Genomic DNA, 17,537 nt, shown 5'->3' with positions numbered 1-17,537 from the left:
AGGCCGGGGACAGCCGGCTAAAGGCGCCGGTCCCCAGTGCGCATGCGCGCTGTAAGCAGGCGGTGTAGGGGCGTGGCTTGACGCCTGCCGGGCATGCGTAGTGCCGCCGAGGCTGAGGGCTCACTCGGAGGAGCGGCGGCGGTTAACGGAGCTCGGAGCGCTGAGGTCAGGTGAGGCGGCCCTCTGCTTGGTCGCCATTGCGGGATGCGGTGCTGCCCTCGCGGCCCTTCTCTCGCGTGAAGCAGGGGCTGCTCGCGACTGGGGCTGCCTTCCGACCTGACGGGACCGTTCGGAGCCCCGGTTGCCCCGTATGGCGGCTGGGTGCCGGTGGCCTGTGCTCTGCTGGGACCGGCGGGTGTGGGCTCCGCCAGCCGTGCCTCCGCCCTCAGTGCGGGGCTGAGCCGGCGGGGCTGGCCGGCCGGCGGCGGGAGGGAGAAAACAGCTCCGTCCCGTAAAGGAGCTGTTGCCGTTTAACTAGAATTCATGCAGGCTTACTGTCGGGATGGATTTCTGATTGTAACTGGTTGCTTTTCCTTTGCTGTGCCGTTGTGCTGGGTATCTGTGTGCTTAGCGGGACGTTGTTCGGTGCCTCTGGTAGGCAGCCCGGTGCCCGGCACCTTATTGGTGTTATCTGACTGGCCCTGTGTGCACAGGGCTCTGGGGTGAGTGGGTTATGAACGCAATTGGGCCATTGCCTCCTTGTGTTTTATGAAAGTAGGGTTTCTTTTGGCAATTACCAGCTGTTAGGACCTGGACTAGACAAGGGCCGTTAAATCAGGATGCTTAGGCTGGGGATGGGTCATGGTGATTGCATAAGGTTTTGTTAATGAACATTTATCATTATAAATCGACAAGCATTTCAGGTCTCATCTTGCTCATCATGTATCAAAGAGAACTGCTTGCATAGGAACTACCTGGGGGAAGATCTCGAGAGCAGCCCTGCAGAGAAGGACTTGGGGGTCCTCGTGGATGAGAAGCTGGACATGAGCCAGCAGTGTGCGCTTGCAGCCCAGAAGGCCAACTGTGTTCTGGACTGTATTAAAAAAGGGGTGGCCAGCAGGGAGAGGGAGGTGATTGTCCCTCTCTACTCAGCTCTTGTGAGGCCCCATCTGCAGTACTGCGTCTAGACCTGGGGCCCCCAGTACAGGAAGGATGTGGAGCTCTTGAAGTGGATCCAGAGGAGGACCAGTAAGATGATCAGAGGGCTGGAGCACCTCTCCTATGAGGAAAGGTTGAGGGAACTGGGCTTGTTTAGCTTGGAGAAGAGGAGAAGGCTCCAGGGAGAGCTCATTGTGGCCTTCCAGAACTTGAAGGGAGCATATAAACAGGAGGGAGGATGGCTATTTACAAGGGTGGATAGTAGTAGGACAAGGGGGAATGGCTTTAAACTGAGACAGGGGAGGTTTAGGTTAGATATTAGGAGGAAGTTTTTCACAAAGAGAGTGGTGACACATTGGAACAGGTTGCCCAAAGAGGCTGTGCATGCCCCATCCCTGGAGGCATTCAAGGCCAGGCTGGATGTGGCTCTGGGCAGTCTGATCTAATGATTGGCAACCCTGCACATAGCAAGGGAGTTGAAACTAGGTGATCATTGTCCTGTTCAAGCCAGGCCAATCTATGATTCTATGATCCTATATGGAAGGCTTTTGAAAGGGCTGTGTCTCCAAAATGAGGCAAACCTCCAAAGTTGAATGAATGTGTGACCTGCTGCGGGTGTAGCAGTCATGATGTGGGTTGTGGTAATTGCTGTTTCACATAGGCATGCATACAGAGTGTGGTATTGGTAGCTTGTGTTGTTTCTTAATACATAAGCCTCTAGAAGATGCTTTTAAGTGACTATGGGATCTTTCTCATGTGGAATGAAAACCATTTCATGTTCATGTTTGGAACACACCCCTAGAGCAAAGAGTGACAGAATAAACAACGAAGTATAGGATTGGGGTTCATTCTTTTCAAATTTAAGACATTCGCATTCATTTAAACCATATTTGAAACTAGACTGAGCTTTATGTCAACAGTCTTCTGCAGTAAATTATAGTGATGATTCTATGGCTTTTAAGCAAACAGGCTTTGAGCTGTGCACTGCTCATTTATAACCACACTATGGCTTTTCAAAGCCTTTTTATACTTTAAGACCAGTGTCTAAATGTAAAATTGCATATATGCTTGTGTCTTTCAGCACGGAGGATTTGTACTTGTTAATGTTTTTATGTTGTGCCTTATTGATCATCACAAAATGTGCAAATAATTTGGTAACCTCTACTAGGCATTTAATAAATTTGAAATTCTTTCCTGAGTAAAAGATAATACAGACTTCTGTATTTCAATTAGGAGAAAACACTCAGGCTGATCAGGAAGAGTGAAAAATTAGGATTTATAAAAAAAGTAACCGTAATCATTTCTTGTGTTAACATATCCTTTTGGTAGGTTGTACGTCAAAGGAAACATGGCAGATCCTTGGCAAGAATGTATGGATTATGCAGTTACATTGGCAAAGAAAGCTGGGGAAGTAAGTATAAACCATTTATAACTAATAACATTATTTATTGAGGCTAGTATGTGTGTAGCTTTTGAATGAGCTTTGGTGTTGTCTATTCTTCTGAGGAGTATTAAAAAAAAAAAAGAAAGGAATTAGCACAGTAGTTAAATAAGTGTTTCAAGATTGGAGTGCCTTTCAGCTTGGTTAGTGTAATAGAGAACCTTGCATCTTTCTTGGAATGAGAGTCTAATAAAAACCAAGGAATATCTTTTTGTTCCTTAAATTTCATTTTAAAATTATTTTGGAATAATGGTAAGCAATGGGTGTTTGTTTTTTCCCTTAAATTTGTTTCCCTTATTTTTTGTATACCTGAAAACTGTTGACAGTCTTTCTTTGGAACACTGTTAGACTGTTAGTCAGCTTTACACAGTGACTTGTTGGCACATCATACCATGCTGTTTTCTCTTTCTGAAGAATGCTTTACATCTACAGATAAGAAATATCTCTCACAGTGTTTGTACTTTAAAGTCTTACGATCTAAGATCTCTTGAAAGAGCTTTTCTGTCTTAGCAAAGGCTTGTCATAGGAGCTGTTAATGAAGGTTCATTTATTCACAGTAGTTCTGCTTGGTACAGCTGTCTGTAGCTTGAGAAGATGGCACGTATGTGTTAATGCTGTCCTTGGAGCTGCAGGGACAAAACATTGTCCCTGCAATAACCTCATTACAATCTTCCCTGAAAAAACTTTCTGAGTAAGCTAATAATCCGGGCTGTGAGGCACACATTCTTATTCAAGCTGATTCTGCCAGTTTTAAGATCATGAATGTCAGATCTGGCTAAAAATGTATCACATAAGCTCAGTCCTAAATATCTCTGTTTGTTTATTAATTTATAAATTTAGCACTTGTAACAAAACAGGGCTCGGTGTTATGTACCATTGTAAAGGTCATGTAGAAGTTTGTGCTGAGTAGGGAGTGCAGAAAGATGTAGGGATGAGCCCCTGCAATTAAGTGGAGATTTGCCACTGTTTGTCTTTTTGTTATGTATGTGCAGTGTAGAAAAACACAGTAAAAATGATGCCCAGTTATGCTCAGATTCCTGAGGGAACTAATTTTTTCCATGCTGTTAATGAAGAAAGCTGTTTTTTTTCCCTCTTTTTTTTTTTTTCTAACAGATAATCCGTGGAGCACTCAAAGAAGAAAAATCCATTATGATTAAAAGTTCACCAGTAGATCTAGTGACTGAAACTGATCAAAAAGTAGAAAACTTCATTATCTCATTGATAAGAGAAAAGTATCCTTCTCACAGGTATAGTGGATCATAGAATCATGGAATCACAAGGTTGAAAACGACCTACAAGATCATCGAGCCCAACCGTCCTCCCATTACCATTGCTGTTACAAGCCACTAAACCTTATCTCGTAGCTCCTCATCCAGACACCTCTTGAACACTGCCAGGGACCACAACTCCACCACCTCCCTGGGCAGGCCATTCCAGTGCCTGACCACTCTCTGAGAGAAAAAGTCTAAACCTCCTGTGGTACAGCTTGTGGCTGTTTCCTTGGGTCCTGTTTGTTGCCTGGGAGAAGAGGCCAAATGCCTCCTCATCTCTGAGGGGGCTCTGGGCAGTCTGCTCTAGTGGTTGGTGACACTGCACATAGCAGGGGGGTTGAAACCAAATGATCATCATGGTCCTTTTCAACCAAGCCATTCTATGATTCTAATCAGTTCAATTTTGATAAAAGGGAAGGGGTAATGAAATGACAAGTTTGATTTTGCTTGGTAAAATTCTGTTATGACTGTCTTGGAAAGCTACAGAAATCTCCTCTAGCTTTAGGATATTGTTTCATAGTGCTATTTTTTTCCAAACGCTTTGAAATTCATTGCTTACTAATTTTGTTATCAACTTAAGAGAGGTATATTAACAAAATGTAGCATCCACAGAGTTCAGTGACATAGAATTACCATGGGTCAAGACTCATACTGAAAATCGCTTCAGTCTGAACCAGCTGCATGTCAGTAAGTTCTTGGTCTTTTGTGTTGGAGCATCACAAGCAGCCCCAAGATAACTGGATCCCAGATGTCTTGTATACCTTTGGTTGTATGAACTTGCATATCTTCACTGCCTAAGCTGGATGGCTACCGTGGTAGTGAGTGTGCCTATGGTAAATCTCATACTGTGTAAGAGCCTTGAAAACAGATTGACTTTTCTGCTTCTGCATTACTGAAGGTTTGTTATACAAAATACTAATTTCTTTGTTTTATGTGTTTGTATAAAAAGAAATTTCTTTTTGAAGGGCAAGTTGTATTAACTTGCTGTCTTTCTGATTTTGACATAAGGCTGAAGTTTAGTAGTTTTCTAAAGGAGATTTGCTAAACTTTCATACCTTTTCTTGGAGATTTTCTTATCATAGCAATATATGTAAAACTTAATAAATAAGCACAAAGTTAGAAGAACTCAAGTGATGTAAAATGTCAGTAACCTAACCAAATCAGTGTAAGCATCCAGATGTAAGTAACAACCTTGGAAGAAAGAAGTTTCTGGTATTTACAAACAGGTTAGACTATTTTAACTTATTTTTAATTAGGTAATTTATACTTCCTTGGATACATTTCTGTTGAATTTATTTCTGATAAATTTCTCATTTACCTAAAATAACTCTTCAGTCTTTCCCTTCTTGCATTTTGGAAACATGCTGTTTCTTTCTAAGCAGTCATCTTCACTTCTCCAGTTGATCATAAGAGCAGGCACTTGATGCATGCTTTTCATTGGTTGAGTAATATGTGATAAAATAAATGTGTGAAAGGCATAGAAGAGGATTCTATCTGCTTACACTGATCCTAATAATTTTGCAGTTCAAAACAAATACTTCCAAAAAACAGATTCTGAAATTTGGGTTCCTCTGGTACAGCCGCATGTGTCCCTTGGTTTAGTAGCATGCCTGATCAGATGCACTTTGCCCTGTCTTTTGGGGGGCTCTCATTTGGTTTTCGTCCCTTAACCAAGTTCCCTTTTTTCAAAATGCTCCTAAAATGCAGTTCTGAGTTGTAACAATTTTGCCATATCTGACTTAAGTGTTAATGAACAGTTACTGTAGTGACCTAAGCACGTGAGTGTGACCATAAAAGCTTTCTGCAGTTAAAATACAGGCAACAAGCAATGCTTTATAGTACAAATAAACTGAAAGTAGTCTATCCAAAACTTGGTGATGGTGTTATTGTTTAGAATGAAAACTTCAGTGTTTAGAATGCTAAATTCCAGTGAGGGATATGAAAATAGCATTTTTTCCCCCACTTTTTGTGCTATTTTCTGACATCATAAATTTCAGCACAAGCTTGATCAGGTGCTGTTGGTGCTTTCCAGCTTTTCTCATCTTTTCACATATGATTACTGATGGTATGAAAACCTGTGTCTTGCTTCAAGAATTTAAGTTTCAAGGACAGTATTGTAATTGAGAACTTCTAAACAATTTCTTTGTATCTTTTAAATATGTTTCCTACTGCAGCTTTATTGGAGAAGAATCGGTTGCAGCTGGAGGGGGCAGCATTTTGACAGATAGCCCTACATGGATTATAGACCCTATTGATGGAACTACCAACTTCGTGCACAGGTTCACCTTTCACTTTTTGTGTTAGCAACTTCAACTGATTAACATTTTTCTTTCTGCAATTCCTGGAAAGTACAGCTTTTTCTTTTCTAAATTGCTTTAAAAGAGTTGCTGTTGATAGTTATGAACTGTTGAAATGTAATTTTAATTGTTATTTTAGTATTTATGTAACTTTTATAGTAGTCTTGCCATAAGCATGAACATATATTCCTTCAAAGCTTTTTACTATGTGTGGTCAGCAGCCTTGAAAAGCATCAGGAGTCAGAATTAGGAGCTACACCTTCAGAGTGGTTTTGGTGAAAGGCAGTAACAGCTCTAAGCACTGATTTCCAGCAGCTTTCAAATCTGATCTGGGAGCTCCTACAATGAAAGAAAATGAAATTATCACTAGTGGCTGCGTAGTGGGTGCTCTGTATGTTGAGAAGGGGGCTTTCAGGGTAATGACGACTGACTGTTCCCTCATCTTTGAAACACAGAGTTTGACCTTGGTGAGTTTTTTTGAATGTTCTTGAATTCCATTTTCAAATGACTGTTTCTGTGTGGGCCGCAGCTTTAAATAGCTGCTGTATCCTGATAATTAACGTGTATAAAAAGCCAGAAGAAAAGAACATGTTCTGCTGAATTTACCGACTTAAATCTGTAAGGAAGACAGTGGAGATGACTAACTGCTTCTGATGAGGCCATTTTGGCCAGACAGTTTGTTCCTTCTGAAAAAGGTTAGTGGTATAGAGGCCTGCTTGTATTCTTTGGCTATAAAAACAGCAGTCTCCAAGTCCAAATGTAACATTCCTAGCTTCACTGGGTGGAAAAGTTTGTATTTGCAATAGTAAATTGTGTTGTTGGGTGTATTTTCATAGTGAACTGTACAAATTCCAGAAAAAGTATTATTTCCTATATACTCCACTTTTCTTTTTTGGGTATATATTGCATATGAGTGAATGTTGTTTTTGTTAAGCATAAGCATGGTAACAAAAGAAGTTTGGTATCTTCACATTAGTGAAATGTTTTGTTTTGTAGGTTTCCATTTGTGGCAGTTTCAATTGGCTTTGTTGTAAACAAAAAGGTATACTTTTCATTACTTAATATCTAATCAAGCAAAACCAATCAATTTCTTGTTGCTAGTTATTATTAAGATTTGTATTTTCACAGTAAATAGGAAGAAAGGGGAAAAAAAAAAAACCAGAAACCTCAAGGTGTCTTTACTTTTCCTTGCAGATAGAGTTTGGAATTGTGTATAGCTGTGTTGAAGACAAGATGTACACTGCTAGAAGAGGAAAAGGGGCATTTTGCAATGGTCAGAAACTTAAAGTGTCAGGCCAAGAAGGTAAGTGGAACAACAAAGCTTTTTAAAATAATTTCATTTCTTTTACAAGTGGTGCATCGATACTTTTGGATTTGGATGTATTCCAGTTTCTTAGCACACTGTTTTGCTTACAAACACAGGCTTTTTGGCCATGAATTATTCAGATTTGAGAAACAGTTGTGTTCTCTTTGATCCATATAACATGCTTGTGATCTTTGCATGATCAACACTCAGCAGTTGAATTTCTTATTCCTTGTGTGTGTTCGTTTTTTTTTTTAAATTGTATTCCCTGTAAGTCTGTAATCCCTCTGTTTGTTCTTTAGGAACCATAACAAATCTATTAAACAATTCAACTTTGTCCAACTGTGAACTTTGTCCAGGTTTTAAATCACTATCATTCTTTTGTACTTGCCTATCCCATGTAAAATAAAATTCTCACTTAAAGTGGAGTGCTTTTAAAGTTCTGAGAACTCACCCAATTTTTCTAACAATGCTTTTTCTTAGTAATGACATCAATTAATGTATATATAAAATTAAACCATCTTATGCTATATTGACTTTATTTCATATCATCCTGCCATTATGCCTATTAAGGATTTTTATACATCCATGTACATGTAGTATTAAAATTTAAATGACTTTTATTCTTTTGTGTAAGAAGTCAATGGAGTAATCTCTGCTTGAATTTATCTTAAGCTTAATAACAGTAATTAGGTACGTAAGTTGTACTGTTGGAAAAATGAGGTTTTATTTCTTTTTCAGACATTACAAAATCCCTTCTAGTGACAGAATTGGGATCAAATCGTGATCCAGAGACTATAAAAATTGTTCTTTCTAACATGGAAAGACTCCTCAGTATTCCTATTCACGGGTAAGATACTGTTAATTTTTGATATTTACCAGTACTGTTACATAAGACCATTTTCAGTACAGATCACTTGTGTATCATATTTTGAAATGCAATGGGATATAAATGTTACTGTGTAGTAGCTCTGCAGAGAAACTGCATTTTCACTTCTTGAGACTGAGATATAATGAAGAAAACAGTAACAAATCAGATAGAATTGAAAATTAAAGCATGGTTTGTAGGATTAGGAAGTACTGTTTTCCTAGGATTTTTTTTGTTGTTGTTGTTTTTTTAAGGAAATATGATTGGATAAGCTATGGTGGATTAAGGCAGCTGTTAGATTTCTTATTTCTGTGTAGCAATAGAAGTCATTTTCTAATATAGAAGACAAAAGTAGATCTTTCTTTCCTCTTTTAATGCTGCATAAATACCTTTAATTTGTCCAAATAATTGACATTACCAGCAAACTGCTCTTAGCTCAATGTGTTCCTTGTTTCTTCTCATCTAGGTGACCTGAAACCTACATTTCCACAAACCATTTTCTTTAAATAAAGGTGGTTTCAGAAGACAGATTTCTGTTGTTCAGTCTGCTCATGTTTCTAATCTAAAAGTAGTTCTAATTTTATGCTGAGATTCTCAAGGTTCTTGTGTTGACATTTAACACTTAGTTTGTATTTTCAAAAATCCTTCCAGCGTCATTGAGGAATATATGCTAAGTTATAAGGAAGGAAAGCATGAAGTGTTTCCTCACTTCAACTTTGGTATTTTATGTGTAAAAAGTAAATTGAGCTTGAAGCTGATTTAAGTTGCTTCTTGCTGTTACTTAGCTGCTATCAATTACAATGTAATGCAAATTCTGCTGATAATTGAAATAATTACTTATACAAGTTCCTTAATTAATTACACCAACATTTCCAAAAGGAGCTGGAATTTGTAACACAAGGAAGATTTTGATTAAGTTACCCAGACTGGTCTTACACTGTGATTTATTTTTCGTGATTACTATTGGTTTTTTGCAAGCCAGAAATGTTTACTGAGCTTCCCTTGAGAAAGGGAAGTAGTTGTCTTTTCAATGTTGATAAGTGTACGCTGTATTTGAAGTCTTGAATTCAAAAAGCAAAGTGGAATATCTGTTACTGTTTCATGGGTAAATCAAAGAACCGTAGGGCTTGGCAGGGATCTCTGGAGAACATCTAGTCCAACCCCCTGCTAAAGCAAGTTCCATACAGAAGGTTGCCCAGGAAAGCATCTGGGCAGGTTTTGAGTATTACCAGTGAAGGAGACTCCATAGCCTCTTTGGACAGCCTGTTCCTGTGCTCTGTCATCCTGAAAATAAATATTTTTTTCTCATATTCATAGGGAACTTACTCTGCTTCAGCTTGGGCCTGTTGCTTCTTGTCCTGTCACTGGGCACCACTGAAGTGAGCCTGGCCTCATCCACTTGACTCTTGCCTATCAGATACTTATAAGCATTGGTAGGATCCCTTGCCAGTTTTCTCCAAACTGAACAGTCCCAGGTCTTTCAGCCTCTCCTCTAAGGGAGGTGTTCCAGGACTCATCTTTGTGGCCCTCTGCTGGACTGTCTGTGGAAGTTGCTCATCTTTCTTAAACTGCAGAGCCCAGAACTGGTCGCAGTACTCCACATGTGGCCTTACCAGGGTAGGGGAGAGGGGGAAGATCATCTTTCTCGACCTGCTGGCCATGCTCTGTAATGCACCCAGGATACTACTGGCCTTCTTGGACACGAAGGCACACTGCTGGCTCATGGTCAACTTGTTGTCCACCACGGCACCCAGATTTTTCTTTGCAGAGCTCTTTTTCCAGCAGATCAGTCCCAAATCTATACTAATGCTGTTATTCCTCCCAAGCTGTAAGAGTCTGTACTTGCCCTTGTTGAACCTCATCAGGTTCCTCTCTGCCCAACTCTTCTACCTGTCTAGGTCTCACAGTCTTCGGTTATGTCAGCCATTCCTCCTAGCTATCTTCCATAATAGCTGTGGGGGTTTTTTTAGGCTAAGAGGTTATTCAATATTTATTTTCTTTCCAAAGCCAGTTTTTAAATTGGAATTCATAAATATTATTTCTGGGAATTTGCTGTGCACACAGCTTTGAGCTACTTAGACAAAGTAATTGGGAATGAAGTTACGTATATTTGTTTCACTGCAGCATTCCATCCTGTTTGCTTTAGGTCAGCTCATTTTGCACATGATGCTTTTGTGTTCTTTGCCATGTGCACATATCTTGTGACTTCCTTACAAACTGTTCTTAGCTGAAAAATAACTGTCTTCTTTAGGATTAGAGCCGTTGGTACAGCAGCTGTAAACATGTGCCTTGTGGCAGCAGGTGGAGCTGATGCCTATTATGAAATGGGGATTCACTGCTGGGATATGGCAGGGGCTGGAATCATTATTACTGAAGCAGGAGGTGTACTCCTGGATGCATCAGGTAAGCATAGGAAAATGCATGACATTCCCTTTGTCATTTTAAATAGCTGAAAAGAGAATGCAGAGAGGTTATCACTACTAAACGGAATTAACATCCAGTTAATATACAGAGAGAATTGTCTTACAGTTTAAGAGCATACCACTTTTTAACCTACCACTTTTTAACCCATTTGGCTGAGCACCAAAAAAGACAGAAATTTTAAAAAATATTAAAAAAAAAAAAGCAATAAACATATGTTCGGAACAATTTAAATGTAGTTCATATGCTGCATAAGCCTGTTAAGTTCAGTTAAATGTGTTTTTATCCAGTGGCAGAATGTGGTCCAGAATCATAATATATCCTTTTTTTTTTTTTTGTTAATGCTCATTTTCTTAGCAACTTTTAATAATTTTTTTTCCAGCAAAAAGCTACTTAACTTGCTTGCTTTTATTTCTAGGTGGACCATTTGATTTGATGTCTCGGAGAATAATTGCAGCAAGCAGTCGACCTATTGCAGAGAGAATAGCCAAAGCACTTCAGATAATTCCTCTGAAAAGAGATGATGCAACTAACTGAGTACCAAAGCTGCACCTTTAAACATACAGTTATACACTGGTTCTCTCTCTCATGTGGTGGTTGTTCCACACCTGGCACCTGATTAAAAAAAAGAAAATAGATTGTGTTCTTTCAGTACTGGATAGCTTCTGGTGTGACTGTGAAGTAGTGTTTTGAGATTGGACCAAGACCTAAGTAAGCTTTTATTGTCAAGTATTCTATTTAGCATTAAAAACACATATTTGCTTCCTTTTATAGATCTACAACTGCTGTTCTGAAGCTTTATACTACACTGGAAAGCATAGCTTAAGATCTTTTGTTTAGTTACATAATAACAAAACTGATCCACTATCTCAATGCCACATAATTGCATCTGACCAGAAGCTAAAGGCAATATTGTTTATCCATTCTCTAACCTTTTATCTCCTGACTGTTGTTTCTTTTTCAGTGTCATCAGCATATCAATTTCCTTAACTTGGTAGAGTTTTTCTAGAAGTAGTTGGTGTGTTTCTGAATGTTTTTTTAGTTGCTTGTAGTTCAAAGCCCCTTTTATTTACCAGTCTTTGTTTTTGTAGTCATGGTTCTACCTTTTTTACATGAGATAAACGCAGTCTACTCTTTTGCTTTTTATGTGGCCAATATTCTTGCATATTTATTACAGTTGCAGAAATAATAATTACTGTGCCAGGAAAACATGTTTTTGCCAAGAATAAGTTCTGAGCGCACTTCCTATTGACAGATGGACTTGCTCCAGATTAAGACTCAAGTATGACTTAAATTTGTTCTGTCAGTTGGAATTATCAGCTTGTGTGTACTAGGTTCTTACTCTTATTATTTGAACTGTAATACCCATTAATCTTGTTTGAATTTCTCCATGATTAATTATTCCTTAGGTTCTGAAATAAAGTCTGAACTGGCAAAAAATAAGCCAGTAGTCCAGGCTCCTTACATCATTCTCTGTAAGTTATAAAAGCAATGACTGACCGAGTCCAGGCTTCCATTGTGTTATGTTGTTGATAGGCACAAAAGAAAATATGTTTCTAACCCTAAGTGTTTTTAAATCTAAGAAATATCAGTAATCTAATGCTTTAAGTTTATTGTTCTGAACTTATAAAACTATACAGTTCTTTGCATCAGTCTACTGACCAAATAATGAATGCACTTTAAGAAAAAACCTTAATTTAGATCACTTTTTAACCTGATTTTTCTGCGTCTGAGGTCTCCAATATAAAGTTGTCTTATAGAGATTGTCCAGTCAAAAGATAGCAACATTTTGGAAAAACTGACTTGTACTGCTGTCCCACTGTTTTTGTTTTGGCAAGTGATCTTCTCTCTTGAAAGTTCCAGCAGATCTCTTATGGAATTTGAGCTTTTAATATCAGGGTTTTTTTTTGGGTTGTTTTGTTTTATGAATTTGCTGAAATGTTGTATTTGAATCTGTATCTAATGCCAGATGATTAACATTAATGATCAGCAGCTGCCTGATATTCGTAGGTCTTTGTAAAAAAAAAAAAAAAAAAAAAAAGAAGAAAAATGAGACTTAATTTTACTTTTAAAGTTACCATTTGACATGGATAGGGACTGTTTGGCCGTTTCACTGTAACTTTATTGCTGTAAATGATTTGGGATCATTGTTATTTCTTGAGTATGACTGTTGTAACATTTCTCTGGCTTTTGTAGAACAAACCCTGCATAACTTTTTTTTAAAAAATGATTAATTTGTGAAATGGAGACATAGATTAAAAAAAAAAAAAAAGAAGTGAGAGAATGTGTTCAAAATAAATGGGTCCCGGAGCAGCAGCTGCTTCAGGTGTGTTTCCCTGCTTAATCATAGAATCATTAACATTAGAAAAGATGTCTGAGATCACCAAGGCCAATGCCCCACCTGCCAGTAATGTTGCCCGCTAAGCCACATCCCTTAGTACTGCATCTACCCTTTCCTTAAACACTTGCAGTAATGATGACTCCACTTCATCCCTGGGTGATCTGTTGCAATGTCTAACCTCTCTCTGAGGAGAAAAAAAATATTAACATCCATCATAGTACAATGCTGGGACCCAGCAAGCTGGGTATGTGGGCTTGGGGCTGTCTCTGAGTTGAAAATTTTGTCTTCATGGCCTCTGATACACATAAACCGTTATGCCTCTACAGAAATAGTGCAGGTGTATGCACAGCCTAGTGTTTTTATAAAAAGTACTTCAACAGCTTCCTACGAGATCATAGTATGCTAATTATGTCAGTCCTCAGATCTCAAATCTTACACAGCACTTTACTTTCTTTACTGTTTGTGAGGCCCATCAGCTGGTTGAAACACATAGCTTTCTCACCCTTAGCTTTCCTAACACTCTATGGAGAATTTATGGAGCATCATTTCACATATTTACTTTCTTACTCAACATTCACCTTCTAGGTTTTTTTGTGTTTGTTTGTTTCTTTGTTTTTTTAAACTATGTGACAACTTTTAGGAGTTCTCTGTTTTCTTTTTAACTTCATTTTTCCTTTCAGGGACATCACAAATCCCTGCTTGCTACTTTGCTGAAGCATGGTTCTCTCAAATAAGTCATAATGTAAGATGTGTCTTATGTCTATATGACTTTTAGTCATATAGAAAGTACACCTGAATGTCATTGTTGTTTAGACGCATTTTCTTTTTGTTAGTGTGTTCTGGTAGTGTGTGATTTTGATGAAAGATTTAGTAAAATGGTAAAATTGTGATAACTGTAATCAAAATGCTTTTGAGAGATTATCTATAAGATGTGGTATCTGAAAGTTCAATAAAACACCTATTTTTTTTTTTTGAAAAGGGGTGGCAAAGATAGTTATGCTAAAATTGTTTAAGTTCTAAAATTTTCATATGAAGTGATATATTTACAGGATAGCTTCTGCTGGACAATTCATGTGAGACAATCAGAAAAGAAAACCAGTTACCATGTATGGAATCACAGAATGATTTAGACTGGAAGGAACTTGAAGGTCATCTAGTTTCAACCCCTCTCCCATAGGGGTTGAGGGGGCCCTCCCTTAGCCCAGGTTGCTCAAAGCCCCATCCAGCCTAATCTTGAATGCTGCCAGGGGTGGGACATCCATAGCTTCCCTGGATAGCCTGTTCCAGTGCCTTACTGCCCTCAGAATGAAGAATTTATTCTTTGTATCTGATGTAAACCTAACCTTCTTTTAGTTCAAAACTGTTACTCCTTGTCTTATCACTACACTTCCTGGTAAAGAGTCCCTATCCCAACTTTTCTGTAGGTCTCTATGTTCTGGAAGACTGCTATAAGATCTTAACCCAGATCCTTTTTTTCTCCAGGCTAGACAAGCTCAGTTTCCTTGGTGTCTTCGCAGGAGGGTACTATAGCCCTCTGATCATCATTGTGGCCCTTCTATGGACCTGTTCCAACACCTCCTTGTCTTTCTTGTGCTGGGGATCTCGAAGCTGAACTCAGTGCTTCAGGTGGGGTCTCAAGAGAGCAGAATAGAGAGGAACTATTGACTCCTTCAGCCTACTTGTCACGCTTCTTTTGTTGTGGCCCAGGATACACCTGGCTTTTTGAACTGCAAGTGTACTCTGCTAGCTCATATTCAATTCTTTATTCACCAACAACCCCAAGTTCTCAGCTGGAGTGCTCTCTGTCTGTACATTGCCCAGCTGCACCATACAGCTTCGTGTTGTTGGCAGTCTTGCTGAGGGTGCCCTCACTGACAAAGATGTTAAATAGCACCAGTCCCACTGCAGATCCCCGAGGAACACTATTTGCTACTGGTCTCCACCTGGATATCAAACCATTGATTGCAACACTTTGAATGTGGCTATGTAGCCAATTCCTTCCCACTAAATGGTCTATCCATTAAATCTATTTTTAGTACTGATTATGTACAAGAAAGAAAATGATGTTTCTTGGCTATCATCCCTGATCACAGTAGCCCTCTCCATTTACTGATTTGAGGATAGATTGTGATAATTTTCTGTAACAAACTGCAGGGCTTTTCTACTTCTTCAAATCAGGGTCTTCTAGTAGACTTTATCCTTGGAAGCCTTTTCCTGCATGTAGTATTGCTAAAGCAGCTGTGAAAAATCCTTTTTTTCCTTCAATAATAAATATAGATTATTATTCCTAATATCCGTGTCCCAAAGCTATGATTTTAAGGCTCTTCTGTATGGTCTAATGCCTAGAGCTGAGTAGGTACTTTGACTAGACACAAGATGTCAATGTGTGAGCTCAGTGTGAAGCATTTTAAATACAGGAGATCTGTCTTTTCATGAGCTTCCCATCCTCTCAAAGTCAGCTGCTAATTCAGTTCTATTATTATTTGTGGGTGAAATAATTACTTCACAAGTCTGATCCTGCTTTTACAGTGCTGACAGGCAATTTTCCAACAGCATATTGTTGTTGGTTCTACAGCGGTCGGCATGACTTCCTTTGTGCAAGCTCCAGGCATCAGAAGGTTATTGTTGGTGATGTGACACCTCAAGAGCCTGTGCCAGAGCCAGCCATCTCCAGGACAACATAATCCATTTCATCTCTGGCTTATCGCCTGTGCTGCACAAAAAGTGGCAGTGAATGCAGTCTGTCACGTCACTCTTCAGTCTGCACAATCTTCACACGCTGATTTGTGGCTTCCTAAAGACAAGCACGAATTTCTGAAATGTCCTCCTTTGTGCTCACTGTCTGCTACAACAGTGGGACAAGCAAAAGCTTCAAAGCCATATGCAACATGCAAAGCAAACTGAGAAGCATGCTCAGCTGAATGCACATCATGTCACTGAGTGAAAGTGCTACAAACTCCTACCTGCTGGAGGAGGATGGATTAGATCCTCCTGCAGTAGAACAGAAATTTTCTTACCACAATTCAAGCTGTCAAAATGGTAGAAATGATGGTGTATATCCATCCTGTCCCAGAAGTTTATCACCTATGCTGATGGCTTCTACACTAGCTTGAGCTTATACACTGTGTATCGTACTTGCAATTGGTTTCCACGGTTGTGGTCAAGAGTTTTACACTGGGATTTTTTCTTTCCTACAGCACTGTTGCTGCTGTTAACAATCAAGCCATATGCACACCCATTTAAGTGAAAGGAAAAGAAGCCCAAAATAGAACAGCGACAACTGTATAATGGCAGTAGTGAGGTATGGAAACCCACTCCCTCTTCAAGCAGTGGGGATCAAAGTTTATGTTTGGATACATCTGTTCTTAGGGATCACATTTACAACCATGGAAAGCAGTTAAGTCAGAAGTAGTACTTGGCATCTAATATCGTAGAAGCTCTTCCTCCCCTGCTATGTTAAATTTTCCCCCTCTGCTGTCCCTCGGAGATCTGTGTATCTGCACACAAATAGAGTTCAGTCTTATAGAGACTCACACAGACTCACTGAGCCGAACTTCACCGTTCCTGACATAACACTAGATGGCAGCCAGAGCCAGGAAAACACCAGGGTTCCCTTCAATCCCTTCTAACCCCATTCTGCTGTCCCTAATTAACAAATAAAACCATATCACATAATTATTGAAACGAATTATACCTCGAATGTGTGAGGATTTGCACTCTGTGTGTCTGTGTCGTGACAAGAAATTTGAAACAGGACTTTTCTTGTGCCAGCAGCATTAATATTCCCTGCCTTTTAGCGTAAGTGTACTGAAATATGGTGGTATTTATCACAGGTACTTGGACTCTAAACTAAAGCAAGAGCTTTTTGATTTATTGAGGCTTTGCAAAATATTAGATTGTACTATATTTAAGTCTGTAGGTTTTTTGCTGTCACAAATTAAGACATGGCATTTGGAAGCCTTTTTTAAACTTATAAAAAATGGTCAAGGTATCTGTGCATCAATCTGTATGCAGGTACAACAGCTCTTGGGCTACAGGCACAAATGAACAGCTCTTAATCATTTTAGCAATGCTACTGTTTTATTATCCAAAGAGAACTCTAGCCCTTTGCTACTAGCAAAATAGTAGAAACTATTTTGCTTCCAAATGTGTTGTGATGATGTTGAAGGACCTTTACCAGATGTGTCTAAACTGTGTCAATAGACCATAAAAGTGTATTGAGACCTATGCTTTTAATAACCTGTTCTAGCATGGGCAGATGACTTATCCCTTTATTTCATTTTCTCATAGGTCTATATGCAGCACACAAGAGAAAGTTTCTCTGTATTTGTGTAAGGTAGTGACAGAGAGAAAAAAGTAATGCTAATACATTACAGACGAATGGTTCACAATTTATGTCAATATGGCTGGTTAAGGATTGCCTTCACTAGCAAATCTGGAGGGACCCTGCCATCCCAAACATGCCATGCCCTTTGTAAGCCCTGCTGAGCACATCAG

At 39.1% G+C, this 17,537-nt stretch overlaps 1 protein-coding gene across 3 annotated transcripts; it reads left to right on the top strand.

The window, feature by feature from the left end:
• The first annotated feature begins 45 nt into the window (after nt 1-45).
• On the top strand, nt 46-12,749 carry IMPA1 (inositol monophosphatase 1). Of its 3 annotated transcripts, none has more exons than XM_031590938.2 (9): nt 46-170; nt 2,428-2,509; nt 3,653-3,786; nt 5,985-6,089; nt 7,104-7,149; nt 7,302-7,410; nt 8,152-8,260; nt 10,530-10,681; nt 11,118-12,749. In XM_031590938.2, the coding sequence occupies exons 1-9, from the start codon at nt 94-96 to the stop codon at nt 11,234-11,236; spliced, it is 933 nt and encodes a 310-aa protein (XP_031446798.2). In that variant the 5' UTR covers nt 46-93; the 3' UTR covers nt 11,237-12,749. The 3 variants fall into 3 exon arrangements, with proteins under 3 accessions (XP_031446798.2, XP_031446796.2, XP_031446795.1); XM_031590936.2 differs by having other exon boundaries at nt 82-165; XM_031590935.2 differs by lacking the exon at nt 46-170 and adding an exon at nt 180-662.
• The last annotated feature ends 4,788 nt before the right edge of the window (nt 12,750-17,537 follow it).

The sequence above is a fragment of the Phasianus colchicus genome, chromosome 3 (genome assembly GCF_987193195.1).
Source record: "Phasianus colchicus chromosome 3, bPhaCol1.hap1.1, whole genome shotgun sequence".
In the NCBI taxonomy this organism is placed as follows: domain Eukaryota; kingdom Metazoa; phylum Chordata; class Aves; order Galliformes; family Phasianidae; genus Phasianus; species Phasianus colchicus.
Note: the sequence above shows the minus strand (reverse complement) of the source record. Positions and strands in the feature narration are given on the sequence as shown.